The sequence below is a fragment of the Ictalurus furcatus genome, chromosome 4 (assembly GCF_023375685.1).
Source record: "Ictalurus furcatus strain D&B chromosome 4, Billie_1.0, whole genome shotgun sequence".
NCBI lineage: Eukaryota > Metazoa > Chordata > Actinopteri > Siluriformes > Ictaluridae > Ictalurus > Ictalurus furcatus.
This window is the reverse complement of record NC_071258.1, coordinates 12,955,650-12,971,974: the sequence shown is the minus strand read 5'-3', so window position 1 is coordinate 12,971,974 and position 16,325 is coordinate 12,955,650. Positions and strand designations below refer to the sequence as shown.

Sequence of the window (16,325 nt, the reverse complement as noted above, 5' to 3'; positions counted from 1 at the left end):
TTTCAAATAATGCCACACATGTGTAGCATACTTTAGAAAGAGTAAACACACTAATGCTGATCTTAGGTCAGTGAGGATTAACTTTGACTGCTTAATGTTTTAAAGAATTCAGAAGTATATGACATTGCGGGTATAAAATGCATTTGCAAATACTCGGATTTCGGCGTATGTAAATAAACGCTTCACTTTTTCGTTGCTGTTAATGTTTAAAAACTACCACACACTCATTACTGTGCCTGAAACCTTTAGATCCTCCCTCTTTTTCTGTCATGTTGTAATTGGCTGACTGTGCGCCAACAGCTTACATACTTTTGGACTGACGCCTACGAACTCTTGAGAAAAATAAGGCAGTACTATCTGTTCAGCCTTCACAGTATCTCCATCCCCTGGAGTTCTCCAAACGCTTTCTATGGGATCGAGCTTATTTACAAGAATGATGATGATGATGATGATGATGGTGGTGGCGGCAAACTTTCGATTTTGGCACGGCTAGTCTAATTGGGCCGGTTGTTGGACGAGCAGGAGTTTCTCTCTTCGGTGAGTTCTTGTTGATGCGTGTTGTTTGTGAGCACTGGGAGGATAGTAGAGAAAGAAATGTTGAGAGTCATCCCTGCACGCTATCTTTTATGTTGCAGTCTTCACTAGGTGTGTCTGATTTGAGCTGCGCTTTAGTATTTGCCTGGAATTTGAGAGCACGCGAGGGGCAGCAAGTTTGTTACTGGGGTAGTGCGCGTGAAAGGAAGAAGTTTCATTCATAACATGGATTAAAATTTTACAGATGTTAAGTTTGAGTAGTGTGCCATTAATGTGAGGGGAAACTGCTCATACTGCAGCAGCGTGTTTTGACTGAGAGTTGTTGGAGTTGTTGACGGAAGTGATTCGAGAATGAACTCGTGGGTTTATGCTGTTTGCTGCTGCGTGGGTAGAGGCATTTCCACTGGGCATGCAAGCGGTCTGCGCTTAAACTTTACTTTGCAAGCCTGGGTGGCAGGGTTTTTTTTTTTTAAACTGAAATTTTTCCAGTTTATACTTATAAATAGATCAGTTTTTTTTAAATGTCAGACCCACCGGTTGATAGTCGATTTGTGCGTCGTCTTTTCCCGTGATGAAAATCAGAGATGTTTCATCATGATCCTCTGGGACATCTCCCCGGAGCCACTCTACACCACCAGCACTGTATCCCAAATGCCCTCTTACTGCATATTAAGTGCACTAACTAGATTACTAGACTAGACTACTTAATACACTGCATTAGAAGAGAGCACTGAACCATTTGGGATTGAGCCTACAGCTCCCCGTTACCGCTACCAGCACTTTGTCTAGTGTACACCAAGTACATTTATGGCATTAATTAGTCCAATTTTGGAATATAATAATAATGATGTTGTTTTTTATAGAGCCTTTCTGCACACTCAAGGTCGCTTTACAATTAGAAAGCACTTGTAACACGGGGCGGGGGGTAGTTACACAAAACAGTTACAGTTAAGAGTTCAAAACATAGATACAAAGATACAATACATTTGGGCATTGAGCAATATGTTTATTGAATGATTTGTGATTCATCACGTCAAATCAACAGAAATTAGCATTTCACAGGATAAAGCCTGTATTCCTTATTCCTTTAGTGATTAAACATATTAATCTTTGAATCAAAATATGACAGCCTTAGTCATTACTCTTTCTTAATTGGGTGCATCCCTTACAAGTTGAATATAAACACTGAGATGCCAGTAAAGTATAAACCCAACTGACAGTTAAAAATGAGTTTAAGAGCTATTGTACCAAATATCGGTCAGTCTAATATATATATCTATATCCAGTTTCTATCTCTATCTCTCTCTCTCTCTCTACCGACCTACCTACCTACCTACCTACCTGGTGCATGGTGGCTTAGTGGTTAGCATGGTTTCCTCGCACCTTGGGGGTTCCGGGAATTTGCATGTTCTCCCCATGCTTTGGGGTTTCCTCCGGGCACTCCGTTTTCCTTCCCCAGTCTAAAGACATGTGTTGTAGGCTGCTTGGCATCTTTAAATTGTCCATAGTGTGTGAATCGATGTGTGGTCGGGTGTGTGTGTGTGTGTGTGTGTGTGTGTGTGTGTGTGTGTGTGTATATATATATATATATATATATATATATATATATATATATATATATATATATATATATATATATATATATATATAATCTAATTAACTTACCTTAGCTCAGCTCAACTACAGAGCAGTTGATTGTGTTTACTTATTTCAGGATTTAATTTAGTTGTAATTTAGGTGTTCTCCATTCTCACTGCATGAATGTGAACTGGGGTGTGTGCATTGTTTAATTTACTACTCGATGATGTGTATAATCTTGACTGTTCAGATGGTGCCGCCCTGGTAGAGCCTGGGGAAACAGGTTTTAGTGACTGACATGTAGTGTCACGTACCAGCTCTATGTAAGAAAGGTGTTTCAAATAATTTTTTAATGATGCCTCAACAATGTAATTGATTTACTTAATTTCATTCACTAAATAGACCATGGCAGGTTTTAGATCATTAGAACAGCTAAAATGACATATTTTGTACATAACTTCAGGTAAAATTGCAAGCAATTTGATAAAGTGGTTAAGTTTGTAGATATAATGTGTATTAGTATAAGAACTATTAGAATGACTGATGTAATCCTGTTGTAGTCATGGTGCAGTTTGTGATATGACTGGCTTCATAAACCTGTGCAAACAAATGGGCTATGCCCTATAATAGACTAGTATCCTATTTCCAAAAAAAGTACTGGAGCTTTTTATTTAAAAGAATACTAAAATAATTGTAATATTTTAGAAATACAAAGTGGTCTAGACAAAGGCTGAATGCATTCATAGGTTTTTAAGAAGCTGATTAGATTTCTTCTTTTCATATTCTATGAAATCTGTAAATATTTTTTCTAATACTAATCATATTTTTGCCACGGTAATTATGCATTGTTCTAGTGTGAAAATGTAATATAGAAAGATCTGATTTAAATATAATTATTCCTCCAGTAAAAATTTGCCATCTGAATAGTTTTTTTTTCTTCTTTTTATAGGTGTCATTTGGTATGAATATATAACCTCAAAGACAGGAGAGAATGATGAACAGTAAGCGGGTGCAGTGTTTGACGGATCCTCTACCTCAAGGCAAGAGAGCAAGACTAGAGGGTACCGTGGGTGCTGTGGGAACTTCAGGGCTTTCCAAAGCCAACAGCCTGCCTCAGTACTCCCAGAACAAGTCTTTACCCTACAGACACACCTATATGTCTTGTTCTCTCAGTGGACAAGAGACTTTAGATCTTCCCTCACCATGGAGCCCCTCTAGGATTTTTGTGAGAAATGGAGGGAGCCCTGTGGTTCATGCTTCACCCACAGAGGGGTCAATTACAAATCCAGTCATTTACAGGCCTGAAAATGTGAATTTCCCTGATGACAATGGCTCTCCAACTGTAGCAGAGGAAGAGGTAGTGAAGCAGAAACTTTCCTACTGTACTAGAAGTCAGAGTAAGCACAGCCCTAATAGTGAGGGATTAAGGTCCCCTGTTCATTTCAGGAAAATCCCTATAGGCTTCACAAGCTTATCCCCCTCAACAGCAGAAAAATCTGGTGGCCTTGCTATTCCAAAACCAGTGTATGGACATAGTCCTTGTTGTGCTGGCCAAAAGTGCACAGTAGGTCACAGCTACACTATGGACCAAGGGTTGCAAAAGATGCCCCCACAAATGTTTGAGGATGAACGGATGACATATTATGGTCACTGGGCATGCATGCATAAAAAGGAGTCAGAAGCCTTGATGCAGCAGGGATTATTGCCTTTTGATAACTGTGGAGAGACGATACCATTAAAAGATGCAACCACAGAAGATTACCATGGTCTCAGCCCAAGCAAACCTCAACGGGTTTCTGCTTTTTCTGATCCACGCCAGAGCAACTATATGTATGACCATGTTCACCCGTTTGTCCGCTCTTCACCTGATCACTGCCAGCGTTTCCAGATGCCCAGACAGGCACGTAAGGATCTGGCTCCTGTGTATGAGCCAGTGCCTGGGATGCAATATGGAACGCACCTGCAGGTTTATCAAGACTGTCCTCACACATCTAAGTATAGAGATATACCTCAACATTCCTTGCTTTATTGTTCAAAGAATAACATTGATGTTTACAGATCTGAGACTTTTCAGCAATCACCTGGGCAGCGCCCTTTTCTTCAACCTTTCTTTAGGGATTTCAAGAATCCCTACACTGTGGTCCCACCTGGCCACCCAGTTGTCAGGACCATACCTGCTTATCCTGCTTATAGTACACACTTAAATACTAGACACATGAACCCATTCAATAAGAGACCATTTTGTCCTCCTGTCATGCAGCAGGTAGAACAACCCCTGGACTTTTCCATGCGGCGAGAGCAGAATGAGAACTCCAACCAGGAACAACCTCCTCAAGGACAGCTTGGAATTAAAGGGACTTTCCATCAAACTGAGCCCCAAACCCACTATATGGTTTCAAATGAATTGCATCTTGAAAATTCATCCCCAGACAGCCCATGCCAGGGACAAGATCGTTGTATTTTTAATAGTCACAATTATACAGCCTCTCCCACATTCACTGGTGATGTATTCAGTAAAAAGCAGAGTTCATGTTTTTCAGACAAACCAGGTAATGGTGCTGTCCTATCTAAAAAGCACAGGGTGGAAACTGACAAAAGCTATGAAAATTATCCTTTGGTTAAACTTCAAACGATACACCAACTGAAAGCTAATGAGACTAAGCACCCGCCTTCCCCTCCAATGCCAGTAATTAACAAAGTCTTTAGTCTGGCCCCTTACAAAGCATACTTAGAATCTAAAGGTGTATTGTTGCCTGCACAAGATCCCAGTTGTCCAACGCTGTCACCTGACTCAAAGCCACCAAAAGTCGATCCAGAAGCACAAAACACGGATCCAAAAATAAATGTAGCCAAAGGTGTCTTTAAATTGAAAGTCAAAACTGAGAAAATAAAGCCTGATGAAAAGGCATGCCAGTCAGAAAAAGAGAGCCACAGTCCTGTGATTAGACAAAACAACCATAATATAAATGTTAAAGAGGAACAGGACAAGTTAGAATCAACAGAAGGTGACACCGAACACAACCTAGTTATAAAGAGTGGCTTTTATTCCGGTTCAAAGTCAGTCACAGTTGAGATGCCAGAACGACCCCTTGGATGCACTATTGCGTGTAGTACGGCTGATGGAGCTGCCCTGCCAAATCAAAACGGTGACAAAAAACGATCTGATTTTCCAGCCCCTTTGTCTTCCAAACCCCTAATTCCAACTCGGACGAATCAGGCTACATTTTCCCTCAATAAAATCCCCCCTCATTGCCTTAAACTGACTAGCTTTAAAATAATTTTGCCTGATGTCTTTAAAAGTCCTACGTCTCCAGTCCCTGAGGTTCTTCAGTCTCCTGTTGAGAATAAAGTAGCCATAAGCAGTAGACAGGCCCGGTATCAGTTCATGGAACTTCACCAGTCACTCTGCAGGCTTGTATCAGGCTGCATTTCTCAAACCTCACATTGTGAGCTCAGGAACTGGTTATCCAGGTTGGACCTGGATGAGTCTGCTTCTTCTCCAGCTAAAACCCAAAAAGTCTCATGCCTCCTTGGCTCCAAGGCTAGGGATGTCTGGATGAAAGATGAAGAGACAGTGAGGGCACTCCAGAGAGTTCTTTACCAGCTTGAGAGCTATGTCAAAATTCAAGAATGCCCCTTTCCTCATGTCATCAGAGCAGGGGCTGTGTTCATCCCCATGCTGATGGTGAAAGAGTTGCTATTTCCTCAGGTCCAGGGCAGATTTATAGACCAGGTTCTACAAGAGCATCGAGTTGAGTTGCGGCCAGCTACACTGTCAGAGGAGAGACAGCTGACTCAGCTCCACAAACGGGCTTTTTCTTCTAAACTAAGGAGGCTCCTATCCCTCAAACACCTGCCAGATATCTATCCAGATGTCCTCAACCTTCTCTACTATGAAGGTGTCTGCAAAGTCCTTGGTGAGTTGATAATTTTCTGAAGACTATATGAAAACTGGATCTTGTACATTTTCAAGGAATGCAGAAAAATTTATGCATTTCACTCGGATCTGATATATAATTGAGGGGGAGGCTGCAATTGTAATTTCACATTTGACGGGCTAATTAACGGGATAACTATTATCATATCATTTCATTTCATTAAGACATTTATTCAGCTTTTCTGCATGTATTTAGCATTTTGCGCATTTATTCATTGCTGCATTGAATCATGTTGTTTCTGTATCTTTAATACTTAATAAACCTATGGTGTACCATGCAATACCTCAGCATATGATTGATACAAATTACTTCAAAGATTTGTTTAAATTAAATAACTATATGTCCAAAAGGGAGTCTCACCCTAAAATATACTCACCATCCACTTTATTAGGAACATCTCTACAATTGCCTGTTCATGCAGTTAGCCAATCTGTAATTGGCTAATGTGTAATTAGCCAATCATGTGGCAGCAGCACAATGCAAAAAAAACCAAAACAAATCATACAGATACAGGTCAAGAGCTTCAGTTAATGTTCACCTCAAACATCAAAATTAAGAAAAAGTGTGATGTCTGTGACTTTGTGTCGTGAATGTTAGTACCAGATGGACTGGTAAGAGTATTTCATTAACTGCTGATCTCCTGGTATTTTCACACACAACAATCTCTAGAGTTTACACAAAATGGTGCGAAAAACAAAAACATTGTGTGAGCAATGGTTCTGTGGGTGGAAACGCTTTATTGATCAGAGAGATCAGAGGAAAATGTCCAGATTGATTTGATCTGCCAGGAAGGATATTGGAACTTAAATAATCATTATTTACAACCATTGTGAGCAGAAAAGCATTTCAGCATGCACAAAACTTTGACCTTGAGGTGGAAGGGCTACAACAGCAGAATACTGCATTGTATTCCACTCCTGTCAGCCTGGATCAGGAATCTGAGGATATCATGGTCACTGACTCATTGAAACTGGACAGTTGAAGATTAGAAAAAAAGTCACGTGTTCACTGACAGGTGGCATTATCAGTGCGTGCATATCCTGTATTTTTCTAACGTCCTACTCATAAAGCTTGGCAGTAATAGTGGATACACGCTAAGGAATGACAGATAACAAGTTAACGAGCTAGGAAGAAAGATACAAACTGCCAATGAGGAATGTGTACTCAATGATTCCTCACAAGCTGGAGTTACATCAGCTTGTCCTGGTTTGTTTGATTTAATATACATGAATACTCTCATATCTTATACATTGATTTATACCTGATTGAATTATACTTTGAATATTAACATATTCCATGTCTTATCACATAATCATATGCTTAATATGTTTAAATGCTGGTTTAACATGAAGTCACTCTCGTCATGATTTGAAATACCTTTCTAAGTCATTGTTAGGCCTTTGATGGAATAAAACATTTCTTATCACTCTGATTATTTTAACTTCTGATTGGACCTGATGGATTACATAATAAACATATTTAAATCATAGTCTGATCAAAGAAATTCTTCTATGAGATGCTTTACTGCTCACTGTGGTTGTACAGAATGCTTATTTGAGTTACTATAGACTTCCTGTAAGCTCAAACCAGTCTGGCCATTCCCCTCTGATCTCTCTCATCAACATGGTGTTTCAGCCAGCAAACTCTCTGCTCACAAGATTCTGTGTAAACTATATAGACTCATTCCCAGGAGATGAGAAGTTTCTAAAATACTCAGACCAGCCCATCTGGTAACAACAACCATGACACAGTTACTCTCATGGCGAACAATCTTTCCAGCCTTCAGAGACAGAGGGTTAGTAGATGTCAAAAAGTAATTAAATTTTATTGAAACAGTAAAGTGAGACAGTCTGCAGAAAGTGTGAATTATACGAACACGTACAGCCCTTTTTGTACCTTTCTCCACAGTGTACTCAGCTTGGGTGGGGTTTTGCCTTTTTTCATTAAAAACAGATCTATCTTCTTTGCCACAGTTACTTATTCATGTCTATATGTCATCTTAAATTTCTGGTGCATTAGTTTTCTGTTGTATTTTCTTAATTGTTTTATCAGAACAGGATTTTCACTTTGTCCCATAATTCACCCCATAGTCCCAGCCTGGTACCCTTCCTCCTGGAAGTCTTATCTTTTATTTTGACACTGATTTGCAAGCTTAAAGGGCTTTGGTTGGAAACACAGTTCTGGTGAATGTCTAAATGCTAATTTATTGCCATACAGTAAAGCTGCTTTAGACAAAACACAAGGTTCTTAATTTACACACTTAGAATGTCACTTGTTAGAAAGTGTTTTATAGTTTTAGATTATGCCTGCTGTGTAGAAAGGTACAGGCTGGTACAGAAAAACAGTTATTGTTCAGTAAGACACAGAATTCATCTTGATCAACAAGTGCACTATGGATTTAGATTATAATTCTAAATATTGGTTATACATATTAGATTATACTTTATTAACATATCCAAATATTAGTAAACTTTGTAGTTACACATATTGATTACACTTTATCAATATATTCTATATTAGTCATTGAGATCACACTTTTTCCACATTTTGATGTTTGATGTGAACATTAGTTCTTTAGTTCCCTGTATCTGTATGATTTTTTGCATTGTGCTGCTGCCGCATTATTGGCTGATTTAGATAACTGCATGAAGTTGTACAGGCGTTCGTAATATAATGAACGGTGAGTGTAGTCATAGGGGTTGAGCAATAAAGTACAACACTGGCTTATTGAGACACCAGTATATGTTCAGTGGGACGTGGAAGATATATATGTATCAGTATATGTTCTACTTGGAAGATAATCCCTCAGCTGGTGTATTGGTGGTGGGGAGCATTAATAGATCATTCCAAAATCTCCAATAGGTGTTCAATTAGGTTGAGTTAAAACATTCATCAACCAGTGGAAGAGAAATTCCCATTGGGATAGAAATGTTAGAATGCGTTTGTATTGACTTAAAGCGACTCTTCCTTCTAAGGACACAAATGGACCCAAACTCTGGCAGCAAAATTCCTCCATAGCACAACAATGCCATTTAATTTTTATTTTTTTGGTTTTTCCTTTAATTTGTCACCTGATTGTAATTCCCTTGTTCATGTTGATTTTCATTTTGATGAGATAAGACAGAAGATTGCAATTTTAATTGTTCTTTATATTTTTGTGATCATTAGCTAAGACAGTTATCTTGTGTGCAGGGGTAATTGAGGTTATTTTGAGTACATTATTAAGAGTAGAGGAGAAATGATGATAAATGGAATAGGTGATAATCAATCACCTCTTATTACCTTTATATTTACTTATAGAAATAACAGGCTAGCTAAGCATTTCTTTAATAAAAAAAAAATATTGCTACAGATGTTGCTTCTTGATCAAGCAAGTCATAACTTACAATAAATGTACACATCTGTAAATCATTGAGATTAATCGCTCTCCGGAACATTCCACCGAGACATGCACAAATTAAACATTTACTCAGAAAGTGTGACGATCATTTACAGTTATGCAAGTTCCATAATTGCAGCTTATTTAGGCTGTTAGAAATGCATACAGTACCTGTTTCTGAGAATACCTGCTACATGTGCTCATAAAGCAATTGCAACCAGTTATACCACATTGCAGTTGAATCAGTCCGATGGTGTGCATCATTGTTGTATAACTTCACTGCTCAGACGGTAGTTCCGCCAGAAACATGAACAGTGGGTTAATATGAATGTGCTCATTATAATACATTACCATTTCTATAGTAAAAGCTCATTCACTGGGACTTGTGTTTTTGCTTGTATTTTCACATTTGTAAGTCGGTTTGGATAAAAGTGTCTGCTAAATGAATAAATGTAAATGTTTGACACATTCAAATTTTGTCACACACAACCATACATGGTACGATATGTAGTGAAATGCATTTTACGACTGTGTGTGATGAAATAAAATTTACCTAGCTTAGCCTAGCTTAACAAGTTTAGCTCCGCCCCGACTTGTTGATAGGAAAAGAGAGGAAAGCTAGTATCGGTTTCCGTTGTGCAGCCGATGCGATCGTTCATTTCAAACAATGCGAGGAAACACCTGGACTTTGGCGAAGTACCTGAAAGACGGTCCTATATTATGTTTGTTTGAGGCAGCTGGCATTGTAGCCGTGAAACCAGCTAACGTTGTGCTCCATGTAATGTTTGCGATAGCCAGTTATTTGTTAACGACGCTAACGCATTGTGATGTTATAAACTATTTCCTAATGGGCCACCATGCATCGCCATTCAGCCCGTGTCCTGTCAGCTAAATGTAGCTACTGTCACTAATAATTATTCACATGGTCATGGTTTTAATAAATAGTTTTGGCCTGCCACCATATCAGTGAATTTAAACTAATGCTTGCATTCAGAGTATAAGGTGTGTGTGTGTGTGTGTGTGTGTGTGTGTGTGTGTGTGTGTGTGTGTGTAATTTTATTTTTATATCACACTGTGGTATCGACTTTGGTATCGGGTATCGTGTACTTTTGGTGGTATCGGTACCGACTACTAGATTCTTAGTATCGTGACATCCCTACTTTGTCCCATAATTCACCCTATAGTCTCAGCCTGGTACTCTTCCTCCTGGAAGTCTTATCTTTTCTTTTGACACTGATTTGCAAGTTTAGAGGGCTTTGGTTGGAAAACCAGTTCTGGTATGTGTCTAATTGCTATTTTTATTGCCATAGAGTGAAGCTGCTTTTGACAAACACAAGGTTCTTAATTTACACACTTAGAATGCCACTTGTTAGAAAGTGTTTTATAGTTTTAGATTATGCCTGCTGTGCAGAGAGTTACGGGCTTACACAGAAAACAATTAGGCCTACTGTTCAGTAAGACACAGAATTCATCTAACTCAGTACACACTTAGAATATAACTTGATCAACAAGTGCACTATGGATTTAGATTTTGCTTCTAAGTAATAATTCTAACTGTTGGTTATACTTATTAGATTATACTTTATTAACATATCCAAACATTGGTAAACTTTGTAGTTACACACATTGATTACACTTTATATTCTATACTATAATTGGTATGAAGTGCAGATTATAGAGTATTTTCTAATCAAGTAAATGATATAAGTGTGTACCGAGTTAGAAAAACCCTGTATCTTCCAGTAGAGGAATGTTTAAATCTAACCTAAGGGTATGTAACCAGTGGTTAAGATGTCTATGCTTATGTTTGAATCCTAAGACTAGCTTGGCCTAAGGGTGACTTAAGGTGAAAAAGGTAATGTTCTCAAGGTAAAGGGTGTTGAGACGGATCAATGTGGAAGCAAAAAACAGCATTTAGACATATGATTATATTGTAAGAGTGAACTTTGTAAGAATAAAACCTTTTTTAAAATAAATTATGTTTAGTTGTATTGAAAGCTGAGGTAGTTGTGTTTAAGCTCCATGTAATGCAAAACTAATAATAAACAAACTTTTTTAAAAAATTGTTGTTTAACAAAAATACAAAATTGTTTCACAAATTTAAACAAAATTTAAGATAAAACAAAGGCAACCTGAGTAAACACAAAACATAGTTTTTAAATTATATTTATTGAAGCAAAAAAGTTATCCAATACCAGCTGGTCCTTGTGAAAATGTATCCCCCCCCCCCCCCCCATAGTTACTAATTCCCCAAATCTATGAAACTGCATTCATAATGGGGTTCAGCTGGACTAGATGCAACCAGTCCTGATTACTGCAAACCCTGTTCAATCAAATCAACACTTTAATAGAACTTTTTCAACAGCATGAAGTTGGTTAAAAGGTTTTACCCAGTAACACACTATGCCAAAGTTGAAAGCTTTGATGGGTGTTGGATCACCTGTTTTTTTTTTTTGTTGTTTTTTTGTTTTTGTTTTTGTTTTTGTTTTTTTTGCTTCAATAAAAAAATTTAAACTGTTGTATGTTTACTCATGTTGCCTTTGTTTTATGGTGTATTTCATTTGAAGATCTAAAACTATTTAGTGTAAGATTTACACAAAAACAGAAGAAATCAGCAAATACTTTTCCACAGCACTGTTCATTGGCAATTTTTTCACAAAACTATATTTTATTGAAAAGGACTACTAGATGAAATGGGCTAATCGATTTTAATTATTTTCTGTATTTTTTACTTTGACCAATTTAATGTCTTATTTTTTTATATACTTGTTTTTTTAATTTCAGATTTATTTTGTTTTGAACCCTTTTTTAATTTTTTTATTTTGCAGATTCTACTCCTACAGATGATGCACAAAAGGTACTTCCCCTTCCTCTGTTGCCCCACACTGCTTTCTTCTGTTCACTCACTTCATTCATGAAGCTAAGCTTTTATATACTTTTCTCTCTTATCTTCATGCTCTTAGCTGTCAGTATAGCTTTGAGTTCATTCTTTAAATGTAGAGAAGACTGCAGGAAAGACACAATCCCACTCATGCACTGTTGCATGTAGAGCCATTTTCTGCATAATGTCATCGGATGTGGTGGTGAGCTGTAGGAAGTGATGTGGTTTGGGATCACTGTCAAACCTGTTGCACACATCCCCCTAGCAAAGAAGCATCTCGGGCATCCGTTGATAAAACAGTGCAGGTGTTTACTCGGCCTAGTTATCTCATTCAGCTTCCTCTACCTTTTCACCAAGGTTTTTACTTCCTTTTTACTCCATACATGCAGGAAAGTTTATGTTTTTGCCAGATACTTATTTTACACCATCAATCGTCTGGGCCAGATTTTCTCTAATTGTGTTGGCTAAATACATTGACAGACTTCCTCATGTCTATATTCAGCCGTTCTTTATTTACTAATATTTTTATATTAGTACGTTCTTAATCTTGGTAACAGACCAAAACTATCCAAGACTAGTGGTGTCCACATCGTTTCTTTAATCTTCTTGTCCCTCTGGTCTTTTCTGGTACCTTTTATACAGCTAATGATTAGTTGTTTAAATCCACTAGTAATTTTTGCAGTTTAATGAGAAGTATAGAATTTTTTCCCCAATATTTCCATGTAAAATAGCATAAAATGACGTGCATTATCAGTGTAATATTTTACTCTATTACACTAAACTGTATTAAATTTTTCCTTGTGGCTTGGGTGGAACCCTCAAGCATGTATGTTTTGTTCATAGTATTTATTGTTCCCATGGAAATGGGAATGTAGTGTACCTTTTTTTTTTTTTTTTTTTTTTTTTTTTTTTTTTTTTTTTTTTTTTTTTTTTTTAAATATAAAAACGGTTTGGGGATGCAAATCAACAGGGAAGGTTCAGTTTAGTACTGAGAGTGTAGATGATTGATTTATTTTGTTTTGCTTGAGTAAAGAAAAGTAACTCTAACTTTGCCCTTGTTTCTCTCTAGGAATAGAAGTGAACTCCACTTTTAAAAAAGAATGTGTGCAATGCTCTGTTGAAGCTGAAAGTTCTTTTAACGGGTTTGAGGTGCACTGCATATCACCAAGGCAACACACGCCAGATACTGCCACATGCCTGGAGAGCCTGAAGCGAACATCTTGCCAGAAAAGTCTTCAGAGCAAAGGGAGGGTAAAAGGTGCCTGCAAGAGAAGGTTTTTAGGTGACAACACTTCCTCAGAAGAGGATGGGCTTGCTGAGGAATCTGAAAGCTGGACATTCACCAACTGTTTGGAGGTAGAAACATGGGAGAACATACACCCAGCCTGCACCGATGTAGAGGCTCACATTGAGGTGAAGATCGAGTCAGAGGCTGAGTCAGAGGCTGAGCAAGAGCCTGAGAATTCCTGGGGGCGCCCCTTGACCTCTGATGACCTCTCCTCAGAGAGCAATGATGTGGATACAGAGATGACCTCGTTGTCATCGTATGCAAGACGTGCGTCCAGTAGCACTAGGAAGCGCTCGGACATGGTTCTAAAACTCAGGAAAGTTTATTACACCAAAGGCCGGCGAGGCCAGGTGTCCCACTACCAGAGAGTCCCGGACCAGTCTGAGGTTCAAAGAGGGAGACACAGACGCTGTCACAGAAAAAAGAAACGTAGAAGTTCCGAGTCTAGGACACAACACGGAGTGAGGGAGTTCTCCTCAAGATCACAGCACTGCCCCTATCTCTCTACTCCGTGTCCTTCAGAGCATAGGAGGAGATGGGTACTACGTTCAGCAGTACGGAACACCCACCAGGCCATGAGGAACAGCTACCCGGATCTAGTGGGCAAAAGGATCCGCCATCTGTATGAAGAAAATGATAAGACAGAGGTGTGGTACAAGGGTGTAGTGCTGCGTATCCACGAGTCCCATCCCAACCCACTGAAGACTGTGTTTGAGGTTAAGTATGACAGTGAGCCAGAGTGGCAGTACTACCTGGAGCTGCTAGTGGACTATAAGAAAGGGTGGCTTCAAATTGAGGACTGAAGTGTTTTTTTGTTGTTTTTTTTTTTTGTTTGTTTTTTTTTTTTTTTTAAGTATGTAGAAGTTTAAAAAAAAAAAAATTTTAACTGCAAACTTTGCTTCTTTGTATTTTAAAATGTGAATATATTTAGCATGCTTTTTAACTCTGACGATCACTTTTTACAATAGATTATATTTATAAAGAGTGGGGTCTGTTTTTAAAGTTTTAACAGCTGCTGAACCAGTTTTGGTCAGTTATATATTTGAAATGTCCCAAACCCAAACATTTCAGGTGCTCTTCATTCCAAGACTGTGATCATTTACCAAAGGACTCATATGTTTACTTTTTTTTTTTTTTTCCACCATCTTACCGTGCTTTAAATCAGCCATAGCTAGTGACCGTCTAAAGTGCCTTTCCATTTTCCATCAAACCTGCTGTTTGTTTATATTTGGGGAAACGAGAGATTAAAGCCATGTTATAAAATGGTAGAACTGTTTTTAGACCCAACTTTGCATTTCAATAATGCTGGGGGATGGTTTCTTTTTTTCTTTCTCCTACATTATGCTTTGGGGTTACTCTGCCATGAAATTGCTGCTGAGGAAAATCTGTTTTGATTTGACTTCTGTTTACATTATATTTTTGTTAAATATCCAGGTGTAGCTCAAACTTGAATTAGAAATGTGTCTTCCTTTAGGTTGAATTCCTGCTTCTGTTTCAATTCAAGCTCCTTCATTGCATTTGCTGATGTAGTAAATATTGTCACAGCTCCCTCTTATGGTTAAAATAAGATCAGAGGTTTATGCTGTTATCCACAGTTTTCACAAGTTTAAAGAAAACCCAAATGCACTGTTTGAAAGTAGAACACAGGAAAAAAGAACTGACAACAAAATAAAAAAAAATCTTGCAACATTTTGCACTTTTAATATTCATTTTCTCCAAAACAGACAACTAATTTATTTCACATTTTACACTATGTATATAAGAAACCAAACATTTGAATAGCATAAAGATATGTAGAAAAGTATTAAAACTTTCTCTTTTTTTTTGACGTCTGAACCAAATGAAAGTAGCTGCTTATTTTGTTACGGTGAATATTACACTGGGATCTGGGCGGACTACGAGACAAGACTGAATATACTGAGATCGTTGAGAAGCAACTGGTCTGACAGACGCAGTAACATCCATGATGATCTGCAGAAAAGAAGCAGCCTTGTGATCACTGGACAGTTCCACAAACTCCACTTCCAGATGTGAAGAGAACCACAGTGACTGAGGAAAGTTTTGACTAAATCCAATCAGTAGAGATACAAACAGTTTAGTAATCAAATTAGCAATGTTTACATGGAAGACCCCTCACTGCTCTCGGCCTTCTGTGTATTTCAGATGCACATGGAACACCTTGCTGATGGAGAGCTCTACTGACACCACCCCCAGCCCACACCCACACACACACCCACACACACACACACGTGTAATTTAAGCGAGAGAATGCCTTTTAAAGACGGTTTTAATAACATTTTGTAATGCACTCCCCTTCTGTCCAGTCCATTTCCTAGATGGACACTGAGCACATCATGAGCTCATGTGCACTGGCGCTGTGTGCATGGATGCCTTGCCTCAATCCACCCAGATACCAGCTAGACACTGAAACCCACACGCGCACACACACTATACGCAAAGCAATCAACACTATGGCATGTCGTTCTCGGAATCTTAACACGTGTTAATACAAACATACAACTCCATCCATGACGACATGTAGGCTCAACCATATCTGCTAATAGAATGCTCTGCTACCAAACTACTAGAGCTCCTGATGAAATTCATTCCATGTGACACGTCCTCATGTGTACAAAGGCGCCTCAGGGTAAAGTACTAATAATAAAAACAAATCAGCGCAACTTGTTAAAAAAGGGGGAAAAGATCAGCACTTGTACAATGAGAATC

General features: G+C 38.3%; 1 protein-coding gene across 1 annotated transcript; it reads left to right on the top strand.

The window, feature by feature from the left end:
- Nucleotides 1–459: 459 nt before the first annotated feature.
- On the top strand, nucleotides 460–6,049 carry LOC128607194 (uncharacterized). Its single transcript, XM_053623886.1, has 2 exons — nucleotides 460–537; nucleotides 3,062–6,049. The coding sequence occupies exon 2, from the start codon at nucleotides 3,104–3,106 to the stop codon at nucleotides 6,047–6,049; it is 2,946 nt and encodes a 981-aa protein (XP_053479861.1). The 5' UTR covers nucleotides 460–537; nucleotides 3,062–3,103.
- Nucleotides 6,050–16,325: the final 10,276 nt, after the last annotated feature.

Coding starts and splice junctions, on each gene's coding strand:
- LOC128607194 (XM_053623886.1), top strand. CDS start 3,104: ATGATGAACAGTAAGCGGGTGCAGTGTTTGACGGATCCTCTACCTCAA.